The sequence below is a fragment of the Marmota monax genome, unplaced genomic scaffold, assembly GCF_021218885.2.
Source record: "Marmota monax isolate L192 unplaced genomic scaffold, Marmota_monax_Labrador192_F-V1.1 WCK01_AAM20220418_F8-fsc00007, whole genome shotgun sequence".
Classification (NCBI taxonomy): Eukaryota; Metazoa; Chordata; class Mammalia; order Rodentia; family Sciuridae; genus Marmota; species Marmota monax.
Genome location: NW_026692781.1, coordinates 12,250,577 through 12,270,872, shown reverse-complemented (window position 1 = coordinate 12,270,872; position 20,296 = coordinate 12,250,577). Strand labels below are relative to the sequence as shown.

The 20,296-nt window shown below is 34.7% G+C and overlaps 1 protein-coding gene across 2 annotated transcripts; it reads right to left on the bottom strand.

Annotated features, from left to right (window-relative positions):
* Window positions 1-797: 797 nt before the first annotated feature.
* Window positions 798-18,333, bottom strand: Rbm45 (RNA binding motif protein 45). 2 transcript variants are annotated; one of them, XM_046447568.2, is made up of 10 exons: window positions 17,912-18,332; window positions 13,424-13,546; window positions 11,706-11,832; window positions 9,725-9,847; window positions 8,789-8,968; window positions 6,553-6,682; window positions 6,295-6,379; window positions 5,905-6,068; window positions 3,866-4,066; window positions 798-1,092 (listed from the first exon to the last, which is right to left on the bottom strand). In XM_046447568.2, exons 1-9 carry the CDS (start codon window positions 18,281-18,283, stop codon window positions 3,874-3,876), a joined length of 1,497 nt encoding a protein of 498 aa, XP_046303524.1. In that variant the 5' UTR covers window positions 18,284-18,332; the 3' UTR covers window positions 798-1,092; window positions 3,866-3,873. The 2 variants fall into 2 exon arrangements, 1 of the variants encoding a protein (XP_046303524.1); XR_009227024.1 differs by lacking the exon at window positions 798-1,092 and having other exon boundaries at window positions 6,287-6,379; window positions 17,912-18,333.
* Window positions 18,334-20,296: the final 1,963 nt, after the last annotated feature.

Sequence of the window (20,296 nt, the reverse complement as noted above, 5' to 3'; positions counted from 1 at the left end):
GAATTTAATCTTTCATTATTTTTAGTTTAACTCAGAATTTAAGAGTCATAATGACGAGGCAATCAAGTAATAATTTAGCAAATGCATATCATTTTTTAAAGGTGCTAAGTTATTGATTGAGATATATCTTTTTGATATATTATCATTTACTTCAAAGACTGATAAAACTTTGTCTTGGATTTTTAAAATATAAGCAGAGTAACTTTCTAATTTTTAATCTTTAATTTCAAAATAATTATACTTTCTATCATAGGCTGTTTTGAAAACTGCTTACATGTTATATTTTTGAAGTGGTGATTATATTTCTCTATTTATAAAGGGAACAATGTCCACCCCCACCTCCTGCAGCCATGACATTAATTTAAAATATCAACAATAACTTTTAATTTTTATAGCTGTTGCTTTATAATCTTAAAAGGTTTTTATAAAAATTTCAAGTTTTAATATAATTGCAAATGTACAGTATAAAAATATTTCTAATGCTGCCTTTTTGCTCGTCCTTATAGTAAAAGTAACCAATTAATCTGCATATGTACACTGAGGAGCAACTACATATTTTATTGACTCTAAGGTGCACCTAACTGAAAAAAGCACCTTTATTTTATGTTTCATTTATGAAAGAAAAATAAGTTAGTATTAACTGTATGCCAATTACACTATGGCACACATTTGATATCAAGATGTTTCCATCTTCAGTGTGTAAAAAAAAAATCAATGAAATAGGTTATTTCGTCAACTTCTAAACACTGTCCATTAAATTTTTTCATCCCTGTCTTTAACATAAATAAGTCATAATATAGTTAAGCAAAGAAAACTTTATTTCTGCTACACATAACAACATATTGCTCTAAGAGAACTTTATTTCTGCTACACATAACAACATATTGCTCTAAGAAACAACTACCATATTAGTTTTAGCATTAGGTATGGATTCAAAAATACATGTCAGCAATTCCTGCTTCCCAGACAAAATAATGTTGTGCAGACTATCAGGTATATGAAAAAAAAAAGCTGTCAACTGTCCACAGGGAGTGCGTCCAGTCACATTTTCAGTCAGTCAGCTGAGGATTATGTCATTATTTAGTCTTTGTTCTGTAGAAAGAACACAACACAAGTATGAAAATCATCACCTGAAAGAAAATAGCTGTTGCATATAGTATTCCTAAAATGTTAGGAACTGTTCTTTTATTTCAATATAACCAATGTTATCTGTTTGATCATAGATGCCCCCCAATAAACAAAACCAAACTTACTCAGAAGGATGACGCAAGCAGGTATTGAATTTCTAGGGGGACAATGCTGTGAATTAATATAAAATCAGATGCTCTGAAATACTAAAATTTATGTTTCCTCAAGTAGAAGAAATATATTAAGCACATCAGACACATAAAACTCAACTATTTTCAGTATTATATTTTTAGATGACTTTCTTCTATTTCCTAGGTGTGGTTCAATTAATTCCAGGCTTATTCCTCAAAGGAACTAACCTTCATGAACTATGTGTCTGTCCTCTTGAAATTAAAGAAATACAATATACCACCCCTTCCCCCCAGACTTCAATAGTTAAAACCTCAAAATTTGGGAAAGTCTACCATACTTATTGAGCCTTAAGATAAGATTATTCATTTTATTTAGTATTTATTTTTTATGTTGCCGGGCTGGTCTAAACTCTTGAGCTCAAGTGATCCTCCTGCTTCAGCTTCCCAGGTAGTTGAAATACAGTTGCGTCACCATGCCTAGCCAATATATTTATTTAATGCACCAAAAAAGAGGAGAATCTCATTACAGAGTCCTTCGTAAATAGAAGATAAAGAGCAAAAATGAATAAAAAGCCATGCTGCAATTGGAATACATTTAAATTATAGCTAATTTTATTCTACGAAAAAAAAAAAAAAACATTTCCAACTAATCTGACCCTACTTTATCTTTGCCTTATATTACAGTTTAGTAAAGGAAAAAAAAAAGATTTATATTTTTATGACTAGCTAGGCTAAAGAATGTTCAAGTCTTTCAATGAAGAAAACTGGATGAATGTACATTGCTTTTAATGGGAAAGACATATTAGAGTTCTTAGTTTTCACAGTAGCAGACATGAGATAGACTAATACCATTAAACTTTTAGTTTTTGATCATTTAGATGCCATTATTTTGCATGAGATCATCTATCTCAAAGGTTTCTCTGAAGCCATATGTGGAAGAATTCTTTCTGTGTGTGTGTGCTGGGGACTGAATCCAGTGCATAATGCATATGAGGCAAACACTTTACCACTGAGCTACTTCCCCAATCCTTAATTTTTTTAAACAAGGAACTTTACTCTCTCATTGTCTTTCAACAACTCTAATAACTCTTTCTAATAACTGCATCTCGGAAAGGTAAAAAGAGCTGCCTAATCATGAGAAGTATCAGAGCTGAAATTCCAACCCAGATATTCTGATTTTAATTTTAAGTCCAGTATTCTCTTTAAAATGTAAATAATCATTAGGAAAGGCTCAATCATAAGAGTAATTTCTATATTTTTCCTTGGTGGAAATTAGTGTTATAGTGCTTTTTAAGGACAAGGATTTTTTGAACAAAAGCAAGAACTGTTAATTATATTGAAATACTCACAGACAAGAATAAACACAACTTTTGCAATCTATTTTAGAGGACAACCTGTCTGAAACAGAATTCAGTTTTTAACATTTTACTTATAAAACAGGAAAAATAGCTAATTTGTTTTCACTGGCAATTTAATATTCCTAGGGTTAAAATGCTACACTTTATGGTGTGATGAGAGTTAGTTTTGCCATCAAATATTTTAAAACATGTAAAAAGTAGAATTATTAACAATGGGCCCAGTGGGCACTTTCTATTGCCCAATGGCTTCTGTGAAGGAAGAACAAATAATCACTGGACTTGCTCTATGAGAAGAAGGTCATCAGCAATAAGCCCTGTGATGATTGTTTTGATACTTGTTAGCTCACATAATTGGTTGGAAAGAAAACCTGTAACTACAAAACAGACTCATTAGACCTGTAGTAGATTTGGGAGGCTGATGAATGTGGGAGTGAGGAAACCCAGCATCCTTTGAAACCCAGAATTCATTTACAGAATTAAAAAGCCTAACTAACATTAAAGAATGTCTCCCCAAAGCATGGAGATATAAACCGTCACAAAAGAGGAAATTGAAGTCTGATTTTTAAAACTAATAAGTAGGAAAAGCAATGCACATGGCTATGTCAGTATTTATAACAAAGAAGAATTTTTGGCAAATGGTCAGGGTTTTAAAAAAAATACATATAAGCACACGAGAATATTTTCCAAATATGTACTTTTAATGCACAAACTCATAAATATAAATCCAGAAAACACCAATATTTAGGTTTCAAATGATACCCAAAAGGTATATTATTTGATATTGTTTTTTAGGCATTTCATTAGTAACAAATCAAAACATACTTTATAAAGACTGTTAAAAATTACCTCAATTCATAATTCAGGACACCAATTTTTCAAGTTAAAAATCTCTAGAAATATTTCAATTTTAAGCTGTATTTAAGAATACATTTTTAAAAATCCAAGTCTTGGGATATAGATATTCACAAATAAAAAAATAAATGTTTAATTTTCTCAATTCAAATCTGATTTTATTATATAGGAGAGCAAACCCATTTTTCCAGTAAACATCAAAAGTATTTTTTTATAGTTTAAATATTTTAAGTTTAAAAATGTGTTGTTAAAAAAAAAAACTTGGCTTTACAAAGAGAGCTTAAGTCAGGGCTTTTAAATTATCTTCTAAATCTCTAAAAAGAAAAATCCGTAATTCAAGTACTTATATAGATTCTTCTTAATTTTAATTTTAAAATTCAGATTAGAAGTGCTTACCTCAAGAATCAGTAAGTTCTTTGCCTTTTGTTAGATTCTTCTCTTGGGGAATCCGCGAGCATAACTTTAAGTCTGACCCCATTTAGAATCTTTCCATGTAAAGTAGCAATAGCATCATTAGCGCTTATTCTATCTGCATACTTGACATAACCCACATTTTTTCCTGACACAAGGTAAACTTCAATCAGGTTACCAAAACGACTGAAACAAAGTAAAAAAACAAAAAAACAACAACTGAAACAGAAAAAGACTGCTACTCAGTTCTAAAACCTTTTTTTTTATTTTTTTGCTACCAGGGATTAAACCCAGGGGCTCTTAACTACCAAGCCACATCCCCAGCTCTTTTTTAAAATTTTATTAGAGGGTCTTATTGAGTTGCTTAAGGCCTCACTAAATTGCTGAGGCTGGGTTTGAACTCACAATCCTCCTACCTCAACCTCCCCAGTCGCTGGGTTTACAGGCATGCACCATGCCTGGATGGACTCCATTCTTGACTCATTTATCACCCTTACTCTTATGTTCAACATCGAATGCATGCCAATTTCAATACTTAAATATCTCTTTACTCAGTTAATGTCTCTTCTTTTTACTTGGGTCTCTTTCCTTATTCAAATTATCCTCATCTTTTCCTTATATTACTCTAATGTCTTCTTCCTTGTTCTGTGACCTGTCCTTCTTCATTCTTCACCCTCTTTTCTGTTTCTTTCTAAAATAAAATATGATCATTTACTCCCTAAAAATCTCCTTAGTAGCTCACTCCCCACTGCTTCCAAGGTGATGACAAACTCCTTAAATAGCTTTCAACATGGTCCTTGGCCTCCTTAGCTTCATGTTCCCTTATAATCTCTTTAAGTCTGTATACTAATCACCTCCTTTCACACTCTCTTTGGCAGGAAAACTCACCCACACCCCCAGTTTCCTCCCATGGCAAATTATTTTTAACTTTCACTCCTCAGAGTTTCTAAGGTAGGTTCCCCTCCCATGAATTTCACATATTCCTTACCACAGCATCATCTCACTCACTAGATTGTAATTCCCTACTTGTCTGTTTCCTACATGACATTAGTTCTAAGGGGACAAGGACTATAATCTCTTGTCAACATAATATAGTAATATAATGTTTTCTTTACATAACTGTCTTTAGCATTTAACACAGTGACTGCCTGACACTGAGGAGTGATTCATGAAAAAACAACAAAACAAAACTAAACTAAATGAATCAATTAAACTCAGTTAAACAAAGGTCAAAATACTTGAACCACATGCCTGTTATCTTATGCAGAACTTTAACAAGCTTCCTAATGAGCCTGCCCAATTCACTAACATTCCTGTAAGGCAAACAAGAAAGTGACCCTAAAGGAAAAGCTCAAGTAGGGGATTATATTAAAAACACAAAAATAAATAAAAACCTTCCACCCTTAACACTTATTATACTTATTATTCTTTTTTTAAAAATTTTTTTAGTTGTAGATGGACACAATACCTTTATTTTGTTTATTTAGTTTGTTTATGTGGAGCTGGGGATTGAACCCAGTGCCTCACACATGCTAGGCAAACACTCTACCACTGAACCACAACACAGCCCAACACTTAATATTCTTTCCTATAAGTAACTGTTTACTCAATGTGGTTATATAATTTTTAGGATCCAACTGAGCACTGACAAAACAGAAGATGCTTAGTAAACACAGTTCAGCTGAATTATAACTATGAAGGAAAATCTAGGTAAAAAGAATTTTAATGGACAAGTCTACACAGATGTATCTTCTATCAGGAGACAAAAGGTTTGTCCATTCTATGCAAGCAGATTTTCAAAACAATACTACATGCTTTAAACAAAATAACAAGAAGTTCTGTGTAGAAACTTAAGATGTGTGAGTGGCATAGAAGAGAAGGAAATGGGGGATTATAAATTGAAAAACATGATTCAAATAAGAAGTTTTTAAACCCACAGAAAAAATCATCTCTTCCTAAGTAGATATTGGATAAATGAAGTTTCAAGATTGTGAGAATGCTTAAATTACTAGTTCAAATCTTACCAGAATATATCTTCTAACACGTCTAAAGGTAAAGGATGAGGATTAAACACAATAAAAAGTCTTTCTTTCACAGGAGTTTCAGGAGGAGCTTTCTTTTTGCATGATGGAAGTATAACATCTGTCTGGATTTGAGGCAACTGGGATCCAGAACTTCCTCCAAATTGCTGTTGAAGAATTAGGAACAAAACAAGAAAAAGAAAAACTGCATTTCAGGTATTTTTAGTCAAAAGATAAAAACGTGCAAATCATGGCTCTTACATGGTTTCCTACTATAGTAATGAAAAATTTCTTACATGGGTAATAAACAAAGGTAATATTTATTTAATACCCTGTAGACTGTGTTATACTCTGTTGATTATATTATAAAGGTTAAAATTCTTACCTACTTACCAGAAATTGCTGTTGACTTGGGTTATTCCACACCATTGATGCAAGCTGTGCAGCTACCATCTGTGTTGCCATTTTTCTAAGGAGACTGGAGACAATAACTGGTAATTTACAGAAAACTGGAAATATTCAGTCTCTTAACAGTAACTTGTTTTGTGTGACTTCCTCACTTGAGAGGTCAACTGCTTCCTATTTTATTCTTCAATTCATAATCATGTACACCCAGGGCTTGGCTCCAGACACTCCTGAAATGGTACTTACTCTGTTGCATTACTCCCATCGTCAATGAAGGAAACACCTATCCGGTTTCCAGGAGGGTACTGAAATCCATGTAACTTGTATTTTGCATAAATAGCTGATGCTACATTAAAATACTGAACCACTCCATGGCCTAAAGTAGAGAATATACAGAAATGGAAAAGAAAGCACATTAAGTCACTGAGGCCCATGTTACAATGTATATTGAAGGTCAAACAATATAAAACCCTGATTATCACCCAACAGAGTCAAATATATCAAAAAACAAAGTTCTGTTACATATGTGTACAACAGCCATATATTCCTATAAATTGAAGCATACATCAAATTTTGGCAAAAGTAAGAACATTATATTTTAAGAAAATGGAACATTATTAGCTTTATATTCTGTCTAATAAATTTAATTTGGGGATAATGGTTTTGCTTACAGGATCTCAATGTAGCTAAAACCTTAAATTTTTATTATTTGAAATTTAAGAAAGTTCCCTGTCATACTGGGTAGGAAATGCAAAGACAAGGAGTATATAAAAAGAATATATACTTAAAAAGAATTTATACTTAATTTAGCTGTAGTGGCAGAGAGGAAAAAGTGGCAATGTATGAAAAACAAAAAGTAGGTACCAAAAGGGTCTCAGATCCAAAGTCATCAATTTCACATTTCTTTGAAAGATTTCAGCTAATCAAATTAAAAGGGTAATGCTGAGCAGAGGGACAATTTTATACTGGGGTCCTTAAATGGAAAGCCCAGCTGTGACATAATCAAAAGGTTTCATGATGTATTTACAATATAACCTGCTTTGGAGAAAAATAGTCATTGTTTTATGTTTCTCTTTAAAGCTAAGCATCAAATATTTGAATGAAATTAAAACACAGAAATCAAATGACCACATAAAAGTCTAACTACATGATGACATCTTTATTAATGAAAAGGTGCTTCAGTGACATGCATTTTTCAGACACAACTAACCAGAAAAATAATATAGAAGGTACAGAAGAAAATTCATTTCAACATAACAGATAAATGGTAGTGGATGTGTGGAACACACAAACATACACACACACACATACACAAGCAGAATAACATAAATATAACAATAAATGTGCCAGAAAACATGATATGTGTGCCTAGAGATCTTGGAACAAAAAATGAAAGCATATGTTTGGGTTAAGGTTGGAAATGGCCTGAAGTAGCTTCCGATGGACAGCTGTGCAAAAAGACCAGCACTGGGTAAGGCAATAGTATGTGGGGGTGTCTGTGGAAGGGTGGGAGCACTTCAGGCCCATCAGCCCATAAGCCCACACTGATTCCTCTGCTTCCCTTCAACACTCATGTAACTCTAAAAGGACTAAATCAGATAACCTATGGAACTGGAAGAGATGCCAAATATGATTTATTTATACCACTCCTTGTTTCTAATTCTTTGAAAATTAAACAAATCTTAAATTTACTGAGTGCTCATTATGTGTCAGGACTTACATTAGGTATTTTACATATTTCATTACTAATTCTGACCCAACCCTAGCATAGAAGATATTAATAATCCTATTTCATACATGAGAAAAGGAGAGGCTCCAAAGAGGATAAACAATTCACCAAAGTCTTAAAGCTAGTGCCACTGCTGGGATTTACAGCTGGGCTTTATGGATTGCTAGACTTTTTCCATTATCCATCACAACTCCTCCCTTAACAGAAAACCTTAATAAAAATCAAAAGCTTAACAGAAAGATGGGTTGAGCTAACACTAGATAACTAATTAATTGATTAGATGCATTAACAGGTTTAAATAGTTGATATTAGAGTCTTGCTTTGTTCTGTTGAGAATTGGAAAAACTAGTGAAAGGACATGTAAGAAGCTTCAATTTGGAAAAGTTTCATTTAGGTGCATAAAGCTTAAGAAAAAGAGACTTAGGGATGAAAGAGGAGGAAACTTAGAGAGTTTTTAACTTTGCCTAGCATTAATCAAAACAGTACAAATAGGTGTCTTTGTTGTGCTATTAGAAATAGAGAATGCTGTATTTTGTGGGAATTAAAGTATTTTTTTAACTGAATGACATTATATAAAACAGATTCCTACTAGTTTTTTTATTAAGGTATCACTGGATTTTATAGTCCAAAGTAGAGAAAAAGGAAACACAAAACTCCTGTCACACAAATAGTATCTGACATAAAAAGTGTGTTTGGGGAAATGCTATTTAAAAAAAAAAAAAAGTGTATATAAGAACACAGACATTATTTTACCATAATTTGAATAAGGATCTCGTTGGACTTCACAATACTCCAATCCTGGTACTATATCAAAAATGCTGAAAAGCTGCTCTTCAGTGAAAGGAACCCTTGAAACAACTGATAGGCGTTTGGAGATAGCTTCCTGGCCTCTGTTGTCATTCTTGTCAAAACTTGAAAATTCAGGTTGTTGTTCTCCAACATTTTAAAAAGAAAAATAAATCCTTAAACTTCTATACACGTAAAATTCATGTAACATTTTTTTGTACTAGAAAATAAAAAGTCCATTGCTAAGGCAATGTGTTTTGTATTATGTTTCTGGTCACCAGCACTATCAGAAAGAACTAATGACAAGAAAACAGACAACTCTCCCCATTCCCCAATCTTCTATGCAGAAATACAATCAGAAATGTATGATCTAATTTCACAGGTATACATTTGGTATGTAAAAATTGAAAAATATGGCAAATATTTTATCTGAAGTTTTGTGGCAAATAACAACCTCAGACCTTACTTTGATCACTCATTTCCCCCTTTTATTAGTTTCTACTTTTGTCACTTTTCTCCTTTCTGTAACCCTAATTTTAAAGCAGCAGTAGTATTTAAAACAAAGTTTTAGGGCTCATTGTAAGGGGATATCTGTACATATATGCTTTATACTTTTTGATCAGTTGTATAAAGGCAGAAGTTCACCTATAAAAGTGATACTGATATAGTTTAATATGCAGATAATGCATAAATAATCAGGTAAAACTATATAATTGGAAATCAATTAAGCAAAATAAGTTATTAAGGACACTGAAAGTCATGCCCAAGATTTTAGGAAAAAAACACATTTAAGATTTTTATTCTCTAGATGAGACTAGACTGCCTATAAAACCATAGTTTTTAAAAACTCAAATTACATTATATATACAACATATGCTATTGAAGTAAAGGTAGTCCACTTACCAAATGGAAACATATTTACTCTAGGTTCATGTCCCAAAGCCTCTTGCCTCATATTATTATAATAATCTTGTTCTGAGGATTCAGATGCTTTATTTTTAGGTTCAGCCAAGATTGCCCTAAAACCTGAAAAAGAGAACCATTAATTTCAAATTGAAGAACAAATTTAACATATGGCAAATATACTTGGTTGATAGTGCCTGATAGCTTTATAAAAATAATCGTACAAAGCAAAATGGTCCATCAGACCCATTTCTTTGTTTTCTAGAATATGGCAAACAATAAAGAGGATCAGCAAGAACCCCAAATTATGGATCAATGTAGACATAAAAGTTCAGCAATTCTACTGGACTGTACCTCTGTGGCAGAGCACTTGCCTAGCATGTGTGAAGTATTAGGTTAGATCCCTAACACCACATAAAAATAAACAAATAAAATAAAGGAAGGCTGTCTATCTACAATTGCCAAAAAAAAAAAAAAAAAGAAAAAAAAAAGATGAGCAATTCTAGGCTGTTCCTTCCAATCGTCCCTACTACAGATGACTTCATTGTTTATTTGCCCAGTATTTTCCATATCAAAATTCTATTGATTTCAAACAGAATAAAACCAACCAGTTTGAAATCTTTTTCTGAAAATCTATCCTTAATACTGTGGTTAGGTTAATTGTTCTAAAGGATTTATTATTTTTGAACAATTTACAAGAGCATCCTTACATAGACTAAGCTTGATGTCTTCAAAACCTCCATATATGGTTCCAATGTATTTAGTTAAATTTGTTGCCTACTTTCTCAGCAGGAATATTGTACTTTATAGACAGCTGCCTTCATAACATGAAGCACAAGACGTATTTATTCATGGCTCTGTGCCTTTGCTAAAACTGCTTTCACGTTCTCTCCTGCTTGCTCTATACCAGATGCAAATCTGTCTCCTCTGGATGTGTTCCCAGGCTCATTCAGTGCACCTGTTGTTCACTACTGACAGAACTATGCCACACAGTTGTGAACATTTTTTTTTTCTATTGGCAAATTCTTAGTGAGTCTACTATAAATGGCAGTTACTTTTGTAGAGATCTCAGTAAGTCTTTAAGAGCCTATTACTACACTAGTTATTAGATGATGGAAAGACATACTGCTTGCTCTCAAAGAGCCTTTTAAAAATTCTTCTACTATTTTTTGTTTTTTTGCCTAGGTCTTATTTTTAGGTCTTTGCAACCCACTATAGATATAAAATTGCTGGAAGTTCCAAACATTTCATTTATATTTCTCTACTTAGCATACTGGTAAGTATACCATAGGTACTCAATTAAGGCTGACTGAATGAGAAATTCAGAAGGATCTAAGGAGAAAATCTGGCTGTGAACCTTAGGATTATCTAAGAATTCTACTGATTAACAATAATTCTTTCCCACATGTATACATTTTCATAATAGCATAAAACCCAGTAATTTATTCTTCTTTAGAAAAGTAAATATGATTAGCAGTATGATGACACAAGATGTACTTCTTGGTTCCTTTAAGGTTCTTATTCTTTATTATGTATACTAGTAATAGGATAAGATCCAATCACTGCTTAAATTTATCTCATCTATGGTTAATTACTTATGTTAGTAAACCTTATGAATCCTATCCTTAACTTACAAGTTTATTAGTATATTTAATTCTATTTAGGGTTTAGGTCAAATATGAATAAGCATAAAGAATAAGTATTTAAAAAAAACTGAAAGGGCAAATCAATTTCTTAATACTTCAAATTCTAAAATACTTTTAAAAAGTCAAAAACAGTTGCACTTGCTATCTTAGTAATGTAGTCGCTCTTATTTCTCTTCAGACAGTGCTTCAATGAATATTGCCTAATCACAGTCCTAAAACATCCACTGCTCAGATTAAATTGGCAGGTATTCACAAAACCAGCATTAGATTCAGTTGTTTAGAATAACAGAGTTTTCAAAAAAGTCTTTAACAATGTTTAAAAACTGCATTCTTACTTCGATCACAGTTTTCTATTGCTTGGGCAGCTTGTGATGGTTTTAAATATCGTACGTAGCCCAAACCTTTACTTTCTCCAGTGACTTTATTCTTAATAATGCTGCAATACTCGATATCTCCATATACCTGTAAAAGTTAAAAGAAATGATCTTAGGGGACTCAAAATTAATAACTGAACAGAGCTTTTCAGAATTAACTTAAATTTAAATTTACTTGTGCTATTTCAAGATATATAGATATTTTAAACTGCTTATTTCATAGACAAGCAAGCAGAATCCAATAATTTGCCTAGGCTACACAGGAAACAAACAACAGAAAGAAAGAATTTATACATGGTCCAGATGGCTCCAAAGTTTTGCTCAGTAGTGGTTAAGGGCAGGGGTTCTGGAACTGGGCTTTCTAGAGTCAAATTCTGATTCAGCCACTTATTAATTAGGCAATTATGTATCTTCTCTGTGCCTGTCTATCTGTTAAATGGAACTAAAAGCAGTACCTGTCTCACTTGGTTGTTTTAAAGGTTAAATGAACTAATCTATGTTAAGTGCTTATGTAAAACCTGGGACATACTCAACACTCAATAAACATTAACTATAATATGCTGTCTTCTAAGAGAAGCATAAGTAATAGTGTATTCTTTTGGAGAACAGCTCAAAATATATCTCTAAAACACATTAGTTCACTCAGAATATTAACATCCTATGTGAGAAATATGCAGCATTATTTATTTTTAATGTTGGAAGAAACCCAGGGTATAAATTCTTGGTCTTTAGTATTTATGTTACAAAATTCTATGTAAACAATTAGCAAGCAACTTAATTACTATATATTTAGGTTAAAATATCTTATTTGTTCACTAAGAAAAGAAGTTATAAATTTATAAAATAAAAAACTTCCTTACTACTGAAGGAAATATGGAATATATTCTTTTGGTATTTGTTGTTTCTGAAGTATTTTATTCAACTCTTAATTGGGGTAGGACAGACTACTAGTTTGAAAATTACCTTTTAGTGCTTGTTTCTTTTCTTTTGCTATTGCCCACCCTATTCACAGTATTGGGAGGATAAGTAGAAAAGTAAAAAATTACAACTCAAAACAACTTAAACACCATTTTTTAAAAACTTTCTGTGAAAGTTTACCACTGCATATAAAAGTCAATGGCTAAAAAGACTTAAAATTATCTTCAAATTCCATTTATTATGACCTGTAGTTCAGAGCTGTAGTTTTTCCTTAAATATAACTCCTTTGTAGGCCCAATTTTACAATTAAAGCTCTTCAAAGTATAAGCTTTTCTGTGAATGAGTAAAATGTCAATATGCCTTAGGTCCATAAAAAATATTAGATAATGCTGTTCACACACTTAGGGCTGCCTGACTCACCTCTTCATAAGACGCAATAGAAGTAGTGATAAGAGAATGTTTTGAAATTTTAAAGGCCAAGAACAGGCTCTGGATACAGAGTAGGTTTAAATCTTGGCTTTGGTACCTACTACTTGTGTTACCATACTTAAAACTTTCTGAGCTTTATCCTTCATTTTTCTGAGTTTGTATTTTCATGATAAATGTCTGGGGAGGAAAGAACCCCCACTACTATTATCTTCTTTTTAGCAACTGTACAACCATTAAGGATTAATATTTTAGTTGTTACATATATTTTGTTTTCTTTTTAGTATTAATATTTTAGTTGTTACATATACTAGCTGATTAGAAAAAACAAGTACCTTAAATTTGTCCCGTAGATCTTCTTCTGTATAGGACTTTGGTATCATAACAAAGATTCTTGTAAGTTCTTCATCTTCGACATCTCGGTGACTTCCAGATGATCTGGACTGAGCAATGAAAACCTAAGAAACATAACAAAACCCCAAAAATAAAGTCAAAACTTTTTTCTGTTCCTTAAATAGATTTACTTTATGATTAATTGCCCATTAGGTTAAAAAGCAATTTGATGGAGTCTTTTTTCTAAGATCTTTATTGCAATGACTTTTTGTATAATACCAATCTCTGCAATGTTTTTTCAAATGCATTTTTCATTTTGTATTTTTGATTAGCAAGTCACTGTACTTAAAAAGAATGTATACTTGGCAGTTGTTTGACAGTGTTCCATAAATGTCCATTATATACTTAAGATATTATATACTTTGTCTACTTGTTCAATTAGATAAGAATATAAATATCTGATTATGAATTATCCATTAATTCTGTCAATACTTCATGTATTTTTAAGATTATTGGCTGAATAAACAAATGGGTTTTCTATATATTTTTTGACTGATACTTTCATTCTTATGAAATTATGCGATGTCTGTTAATATGATATGAACTGAAGTCTGTTTTGTCTGATACTACACCAGCTTTCCCCCAACCCCTCAGCATGACTCTGATAAACAGCACTTAGTTGGTTTTTCTTAAATCTTATAATCTCTTCCCTTTAATTGGAGTATTTAGTCATTTACATTTAATGTAACTACTGATACAGTTGGGTTTGAGTCTAGATTGTTATATTTTGTTTTCTTTCTTAGTATTAATATTTTAGAAAAAGTAGCATAACCGTGTTCTGAGTCATCTCAGTGATTATTCAAATGATCTCCTGTGTGAGTAGGGAAATGCACAGGAGGCTCAATACTGGCAATTCTGTTTATTGAAATATTTTTTTATGACATAAGAGTACTCTGAATTTGCTTTGTAGTATTGATTTCTAAATCTATTTTGTTTTTATACTAATCTAAAGCAATGCTAAAAATCTGTGACTAAGAGTTGGGGTTATAGCTCAGTGGTAGAGTGCTTGTCTGGCACATGTGAGGTACTGGGTTCAATCTTCAGCACATAAAAATAAATAAAGGTACTGTGTCCATCTACAACTAAAAATATTTTAAAAAATCTGTGACTAAGATCATGGATATGTTTATATAATTATAAACATAATAAGTTTAATGGCTAGTTTTTAAAATAACTTGAAGAAATGTAATGTAATTAATTAAATCACTACACATACAAGAACCCTTGAGGTTTTGTTTGTGTTTCCTTTAAAGTGTCAGTATATCATTCAAGTATGAGAAAACCAGGACTATGAAATTCCAGAGTAGGATAAAGGAACCCAAAGGACACTCAATTTAAAAAGCCATGGGATTTTATAAATGTTGAAAAAAAAGTGACATCAGAGCCATGGGGAAAGCAGGCCATTATTTTTGCTCAAAAGACAGCCTGACATAGAGGTGTGGGATTCTGCTTATGAGACAGGGCTGGAGACAACTCTAAATGAAGTACCTGTCATTTCTTCAGTAATTTACACTACATGGCTCTGTGTGGTAGGACATGCCTATAATCTCAGCAACTCAAGAGGCAGCAGTTGGAAGATCCCAACTTTGAGGCTAGCCTCAGCAACTTCAGAAGCCCTCAGCAGCTTAGGGAGATCCAATCTGAAAATTAAAAAAATAAAAGGACTGGGGATGTAGCTCAGTAGTAAAGTACCCCTGGGTTCAAATCCCAGTACTCTCCCCCAAATCTACCCAATATGTGAAGCACTGTTTGAGGCATTAGTAATAAGAGTAATGAGTAACACAGAAATGGTTAACTAGAAACCTAGCTTAGTGGATGCCCCAGTAATAAATGATCAATAGGAAAATACAAAAAGGGAAGTTCTAAGAATATGCAAAGACACTAGAGGAAATAAAGGGGACTCAGGTAAAATGTGATTAGATATTCTATCAGATGCACACTTCTAAACTTTTGAGGATTGAAGTATTTGAAATTGCCAATAAAGGATGTAGAGCACTTGAACACTAATGGAAGATTTCTCCATACATATTTTTATTTTCATACACTATGAAGACATAGATTCTAGATGGGGTATTCTTGCAAAGCTAGAACCAAGATTCTTCTATTTTCTAGGTTTACTTTTTTCTTCCAGGTAATCCATCCCATAGCTGGTCACAGACTACTTTTTACTTGGACAATCTTTTGACTGGAGGCCTGGTGCTATAATATTTTTGTCTTGGAGATCCTTTGGAATTTTGCAAAAACAAAGTACATGTGAAAAAACAGAAGCTAAATTAATTTAACTGGAAATACTGAAAAAAAGAAAGAAAAAAAGAAAACCAGATGTGCTCCAGTGGCAGACAACCTGAGCTGTAGCTGCTGAAGAATGAGCCTTAATTGTCTGGCTAGGTACAACAGTGATACAATCTTCTGGCTGAAACTGAGTGGACAAAAATGTGAAAAACAGAATTGTAAACTTTAATTCTCTTTGGGAACAAGCACTTTAACTTCTCTATGGCTGAGGGAGGCTGTGTTTCTGTGTCGAGACTTAAATTTCCTGTGTAGGAATTTATTGAAGGAAGGCAGTTTCAAACTTGGGTCTCTTTTTGAGTTGCCTGCATGGGCTGAGATCATGTTATATTCCAAATTATAAAACCCATTACATTAAGGTCATAAATACAAAGAGATGAAAATTATCAATCTATTGCAGGTATCAGTAAATTGTAGCTCCTTGTTTTTGGTATAATTCATGATATAAGAATTTTCTTGTTTTTAAAGGGCTATTGAAAAAAAGAAAGATGTGACAGAGACTGTATGTGGCCTAAAAAGTGGGAATTATTTACTATGTGGCCCTTTACAAAGGTTTGCCAACTCCTGAACTAGTGTATGCTATCGGTCTACAATTAATTTCAGGAGGTGATTATGATTTATCTTTTTCCTTTTAGTTCTGTCAATAATGCTTCATGTATTTTGAAGCTCTATACTGACATGAACACACTAGATTGTCATGTATTTTTGTTAGTGTCTACTGTGTTACTGGTATATTCCCAGGCTCTTTCTCTTTTGTGTATGGAGGAGGTACAGGCAGGACCTCCAGAGACTATAATATCTGAGTTATTAATTTAGAATTCCATATTAATATTCTTCTCAATTTTCTGTAAATTAAAAAAAAACAGAAAATAAAGAAAGAGGAAAAAAAAGAAAATTGAGAGGAAAGAAAAAAACTTGTGGAAAATTCCAATAGAATTGCATATACAGCAACTACCTCTAGAAGACAAGTGAAGAGTACAATTTAAACGTCTGTTAGATTCTCAGGACTGAGTCCTGATTTGAAGTCACAGTAAGTAAGGAGTGACATCTTGGCTACTATTGATCAATAAACATATATGGAGGGTTTCCCTTCTGCCAGGAATTGTGCTAAAAGGATAAATTAAGTCAAATAACCCTGAAAATGACCCTTTCTTCTATGGGCCCTTAATTTTACAGATGACTAAGTATAGAAATAGAATATAAATACTTCAAGAATGAACTGAGTATACAAAGCATGAACTAAGAACATACAAATAAACATGTTAAAATAATACAAAAGCCACACTACCATCACAATGATTTGGCTCCTCTTAAGGGAGTTTACTTTGTTCTCTCTCTTTTTAAAAAATATTTTGTTTTAGTTGTAGTTGGACATAATGCCTTTATTTTATTTTTATGTGATGCTCAGGATCGAACCCAGGACCCGGCATGTGCTAGGCTGCTAGGTGAAAGCTCTAGCGCTGAGTCACAACCCCAGCCCCTACTTTTCAAAGAAAACTGCCATTTAATAGGATCAACAGTCAAACGTTCGGCATTAATATCTTCACAAATAGGGCTTATCTAAAATAATTTCAAAACTCACAGAAGCGTAAAGAATATGTAATAGGGGTCATTTAATCACCTGCACTTAGTATTACATACATGAATACTTTTGTTTGGTATTGGGGAAAAGATCCAAACCCAGAGGGCCACAATTTCACCTATGTACTTGGCGCAAGTTTCCTATTTACCTGAGGAAAAGCAGAGCTACACATAGTAAACCGAAATGTTTGAGAGAGGAGGGTCAGAAAACACCAAAAGGTAAGCCAGGGGTGGGTGGGGATGATAATAGAGGGGCAGTGGCCACCTGGGAGAGGTGGAAACACAGCTCCTGCCCCTCTAGTGCCCAAGGCTGTCCCGCCCACTCGCAAGGGAGAAAGAAGTTCTCTCCGCAAGCGCCCCTCTGCGCTCCTGGGCGGACCCTCAGGGGCGGGGACCCTCTCAAAGCCACTCCCAACCACCCCCGCGCATGCCAGGTGCTGCCTGGTCAGCTCCGGGGAGTGGATGTCCACCCTTCCCCCGTCCTGGCACAACACCAAGGCCCGTCCTAGCCCCACGTCCTAGCCCCGACCCCGGGGGCACCCGGACCCGGGCACCCGCACCTTGATGGGCTTGATGTCGTTGGGGCCAAGGCACTGTCCGTGCATCTCTTCCATAGCCCTGCAGGCCTGCGAGCTGCGGGCGAACTTGACGAAGGCAATGCCCTTGGACTCCTTAGTGTGCTTGTCCCTCACCACCCAGATGTCCTGGATCTCGCCGAAAGGCGAGAAGCGCTCCCTCAGCACAGACTCGGGCGTGTACTTGCTGATCACCAGAAAGATGCGGCTATTGGGCGGTTCGTCCAGGCTGTCCACTCCCGGGCGGAAGCCTCCGCCGCTCGCAGAGCTGCCAGCTTCGTCCATGATGCCCCACCTCCGCGCGGGAGCCAGGCCCGCGTCCCTGTCAGTCCTATCTTTTTCTGCCGCGTCCGACATGGCCGCTGTAGCGCACCCAGTTCTAGCGGGTCCGCCGCTGGGCTTCCGGAAGACGGAGGACTCTAGCGTCAGGAGCTGTCCCGCCGCAGAGGGTGCTGGCTTCCGGGGACAGCTTGCAGCGCCCCCTGGCGCCGCGGGGGTCCCTCACCAAGTCCAGTCCTCCAATCCCGCTAAACCCAGGTCCAAACATTAGTTTGTGTAGTCCTTAGTTCCCTACAGCCAGAATAGTCTTGCCTGGTGCAGGGACTTTGCCAGCTCTTGCTTTACCCTACCCAAGAACCCAAGGATTCTTGGTTGTCATTGTTAAAGAAAAAATTATTCATGACATTTCTTAAAGATGGCTGACTTTATTCAAGGGGGACATCTGGTGATAGGTATAGGGACCTGTAATGGGGTCTTAGAGCCATGGTAGGGGGACATGGGTCGGGGGAGATATTGGTTTCAATTCTGACTTTAATAAGATAAAAGGGCATTTATAGCCAGAAGCAAGATTAGAATAGATAGAAAATTACTGAAGGTCAGGGATAAGAGGAATTCTAGCTTAACAGAATTTTTTGCTGAAGGCAGATCATAGTGATAAGATTTTATTAGGAGTTAGATACCAAAATTGGGGATTACCATTAAACTGCTTGTGAGGATGGCTTTAGCTTGAGTCTAAGCAACTTCATTTTAAAAACTCCAGTTTGAAACCTATAGTCTCACTAGGCACATCTAACAGAGCCCTCAGTATAGCCCTCAGACAAGTTACTTCCCTTCACCCTGATAAACAGCCTCTGGCAGGCTGTCCTTACCTGATAAGAGGGGAAAAAAAGCTGGACGATCAGGGTGGAGACCACCAGACCAGATGTTTCTGACCCCAGGATAAATGATGTCATGGAGAAATCCTGTGGTAGTTGATAAGAATTGAAAGGGGGGGTCAAAAGCCCCCAAATTTAGTATAAATAATAGAGCTAATGAACAGGGATTCAGCTAGCCGAAACAAGGATGCACTCTCTCTGGAGAGCCTGAAGAGGTCCTGGACTGACATCCCCCCTCTTGCCATAGTTTTCCTGATCCTCTGTGTGATCCTTACCAAACAGAGTCAAATCCAGAACCAACTGTGTCTGTTGATTTACTCGACTCCCACAAGCATAGAAAAGGTGCAGAACAGAAAAGGTGACTGCTCAGCTGGGAACTAGGAAAAATTGTAGAGAGCAAAGAAAGTAGGAAATGCCTACTGACTTCTAAACCTTCTTGTTAGTGGGTCTTGGAAGAGAGGTCAGCAGAGATAAGGCCTGGATTTAGCAGTAGTATCAGAATGAAGTGAAAGGAATATACCTGAAAGTGGACTAGGGTACTAAGATCTGTGCTTCTATGAAGTCAAACAGATAAACATTTATTGTGCAACAATTATGTGCCAGGATCTGTGCTAGGAGCTATATATACAACCAGGAACAGAAATAGTTTTGCCACTAAATTGCATAAGCTTAGACAAGTTACTTAGTATTTCCAGCTAGATTACTTCAACTGTAAAGTAGAAATAATGTTTCTTACTAACTGGGATAGTTGTCAAATTCATTCCTTTAACTATGGTGCCCTCTCTCACCTCCTTGATAGTATGTAGTTGTTTGATGGTAACAAAGAGTCAGGAATTCTGAATTGTTATCCTGGATTATATACTAAAAAATTTTCTTTCTTTTCCTTGTTTTACATTTCATAACTATACAATGAACGCTCTGTTTACAGTAGAGCTTGACAAGTTTAGGCAATAGCTTAACTTTTCACTTTATCTTACCCAGATCAATCAAGGTGAATGAAAATAACATAATGTAATAATTTTATTGATGTGAAGTAAAGATTCTGAGCAATACTAGTTGCACACAAGTGCCATCTAGTGGAAAATTTATAATTTTCTTAAGCTGCACTATCAGCAATCTCTGTCAGCATAAAATAATATCTTGTATAAATAAGACTTTGAGAATTTTAGCCCAATATTCAGAGCAACTAATTTTTTAAAGAAAAATACTGGAATGT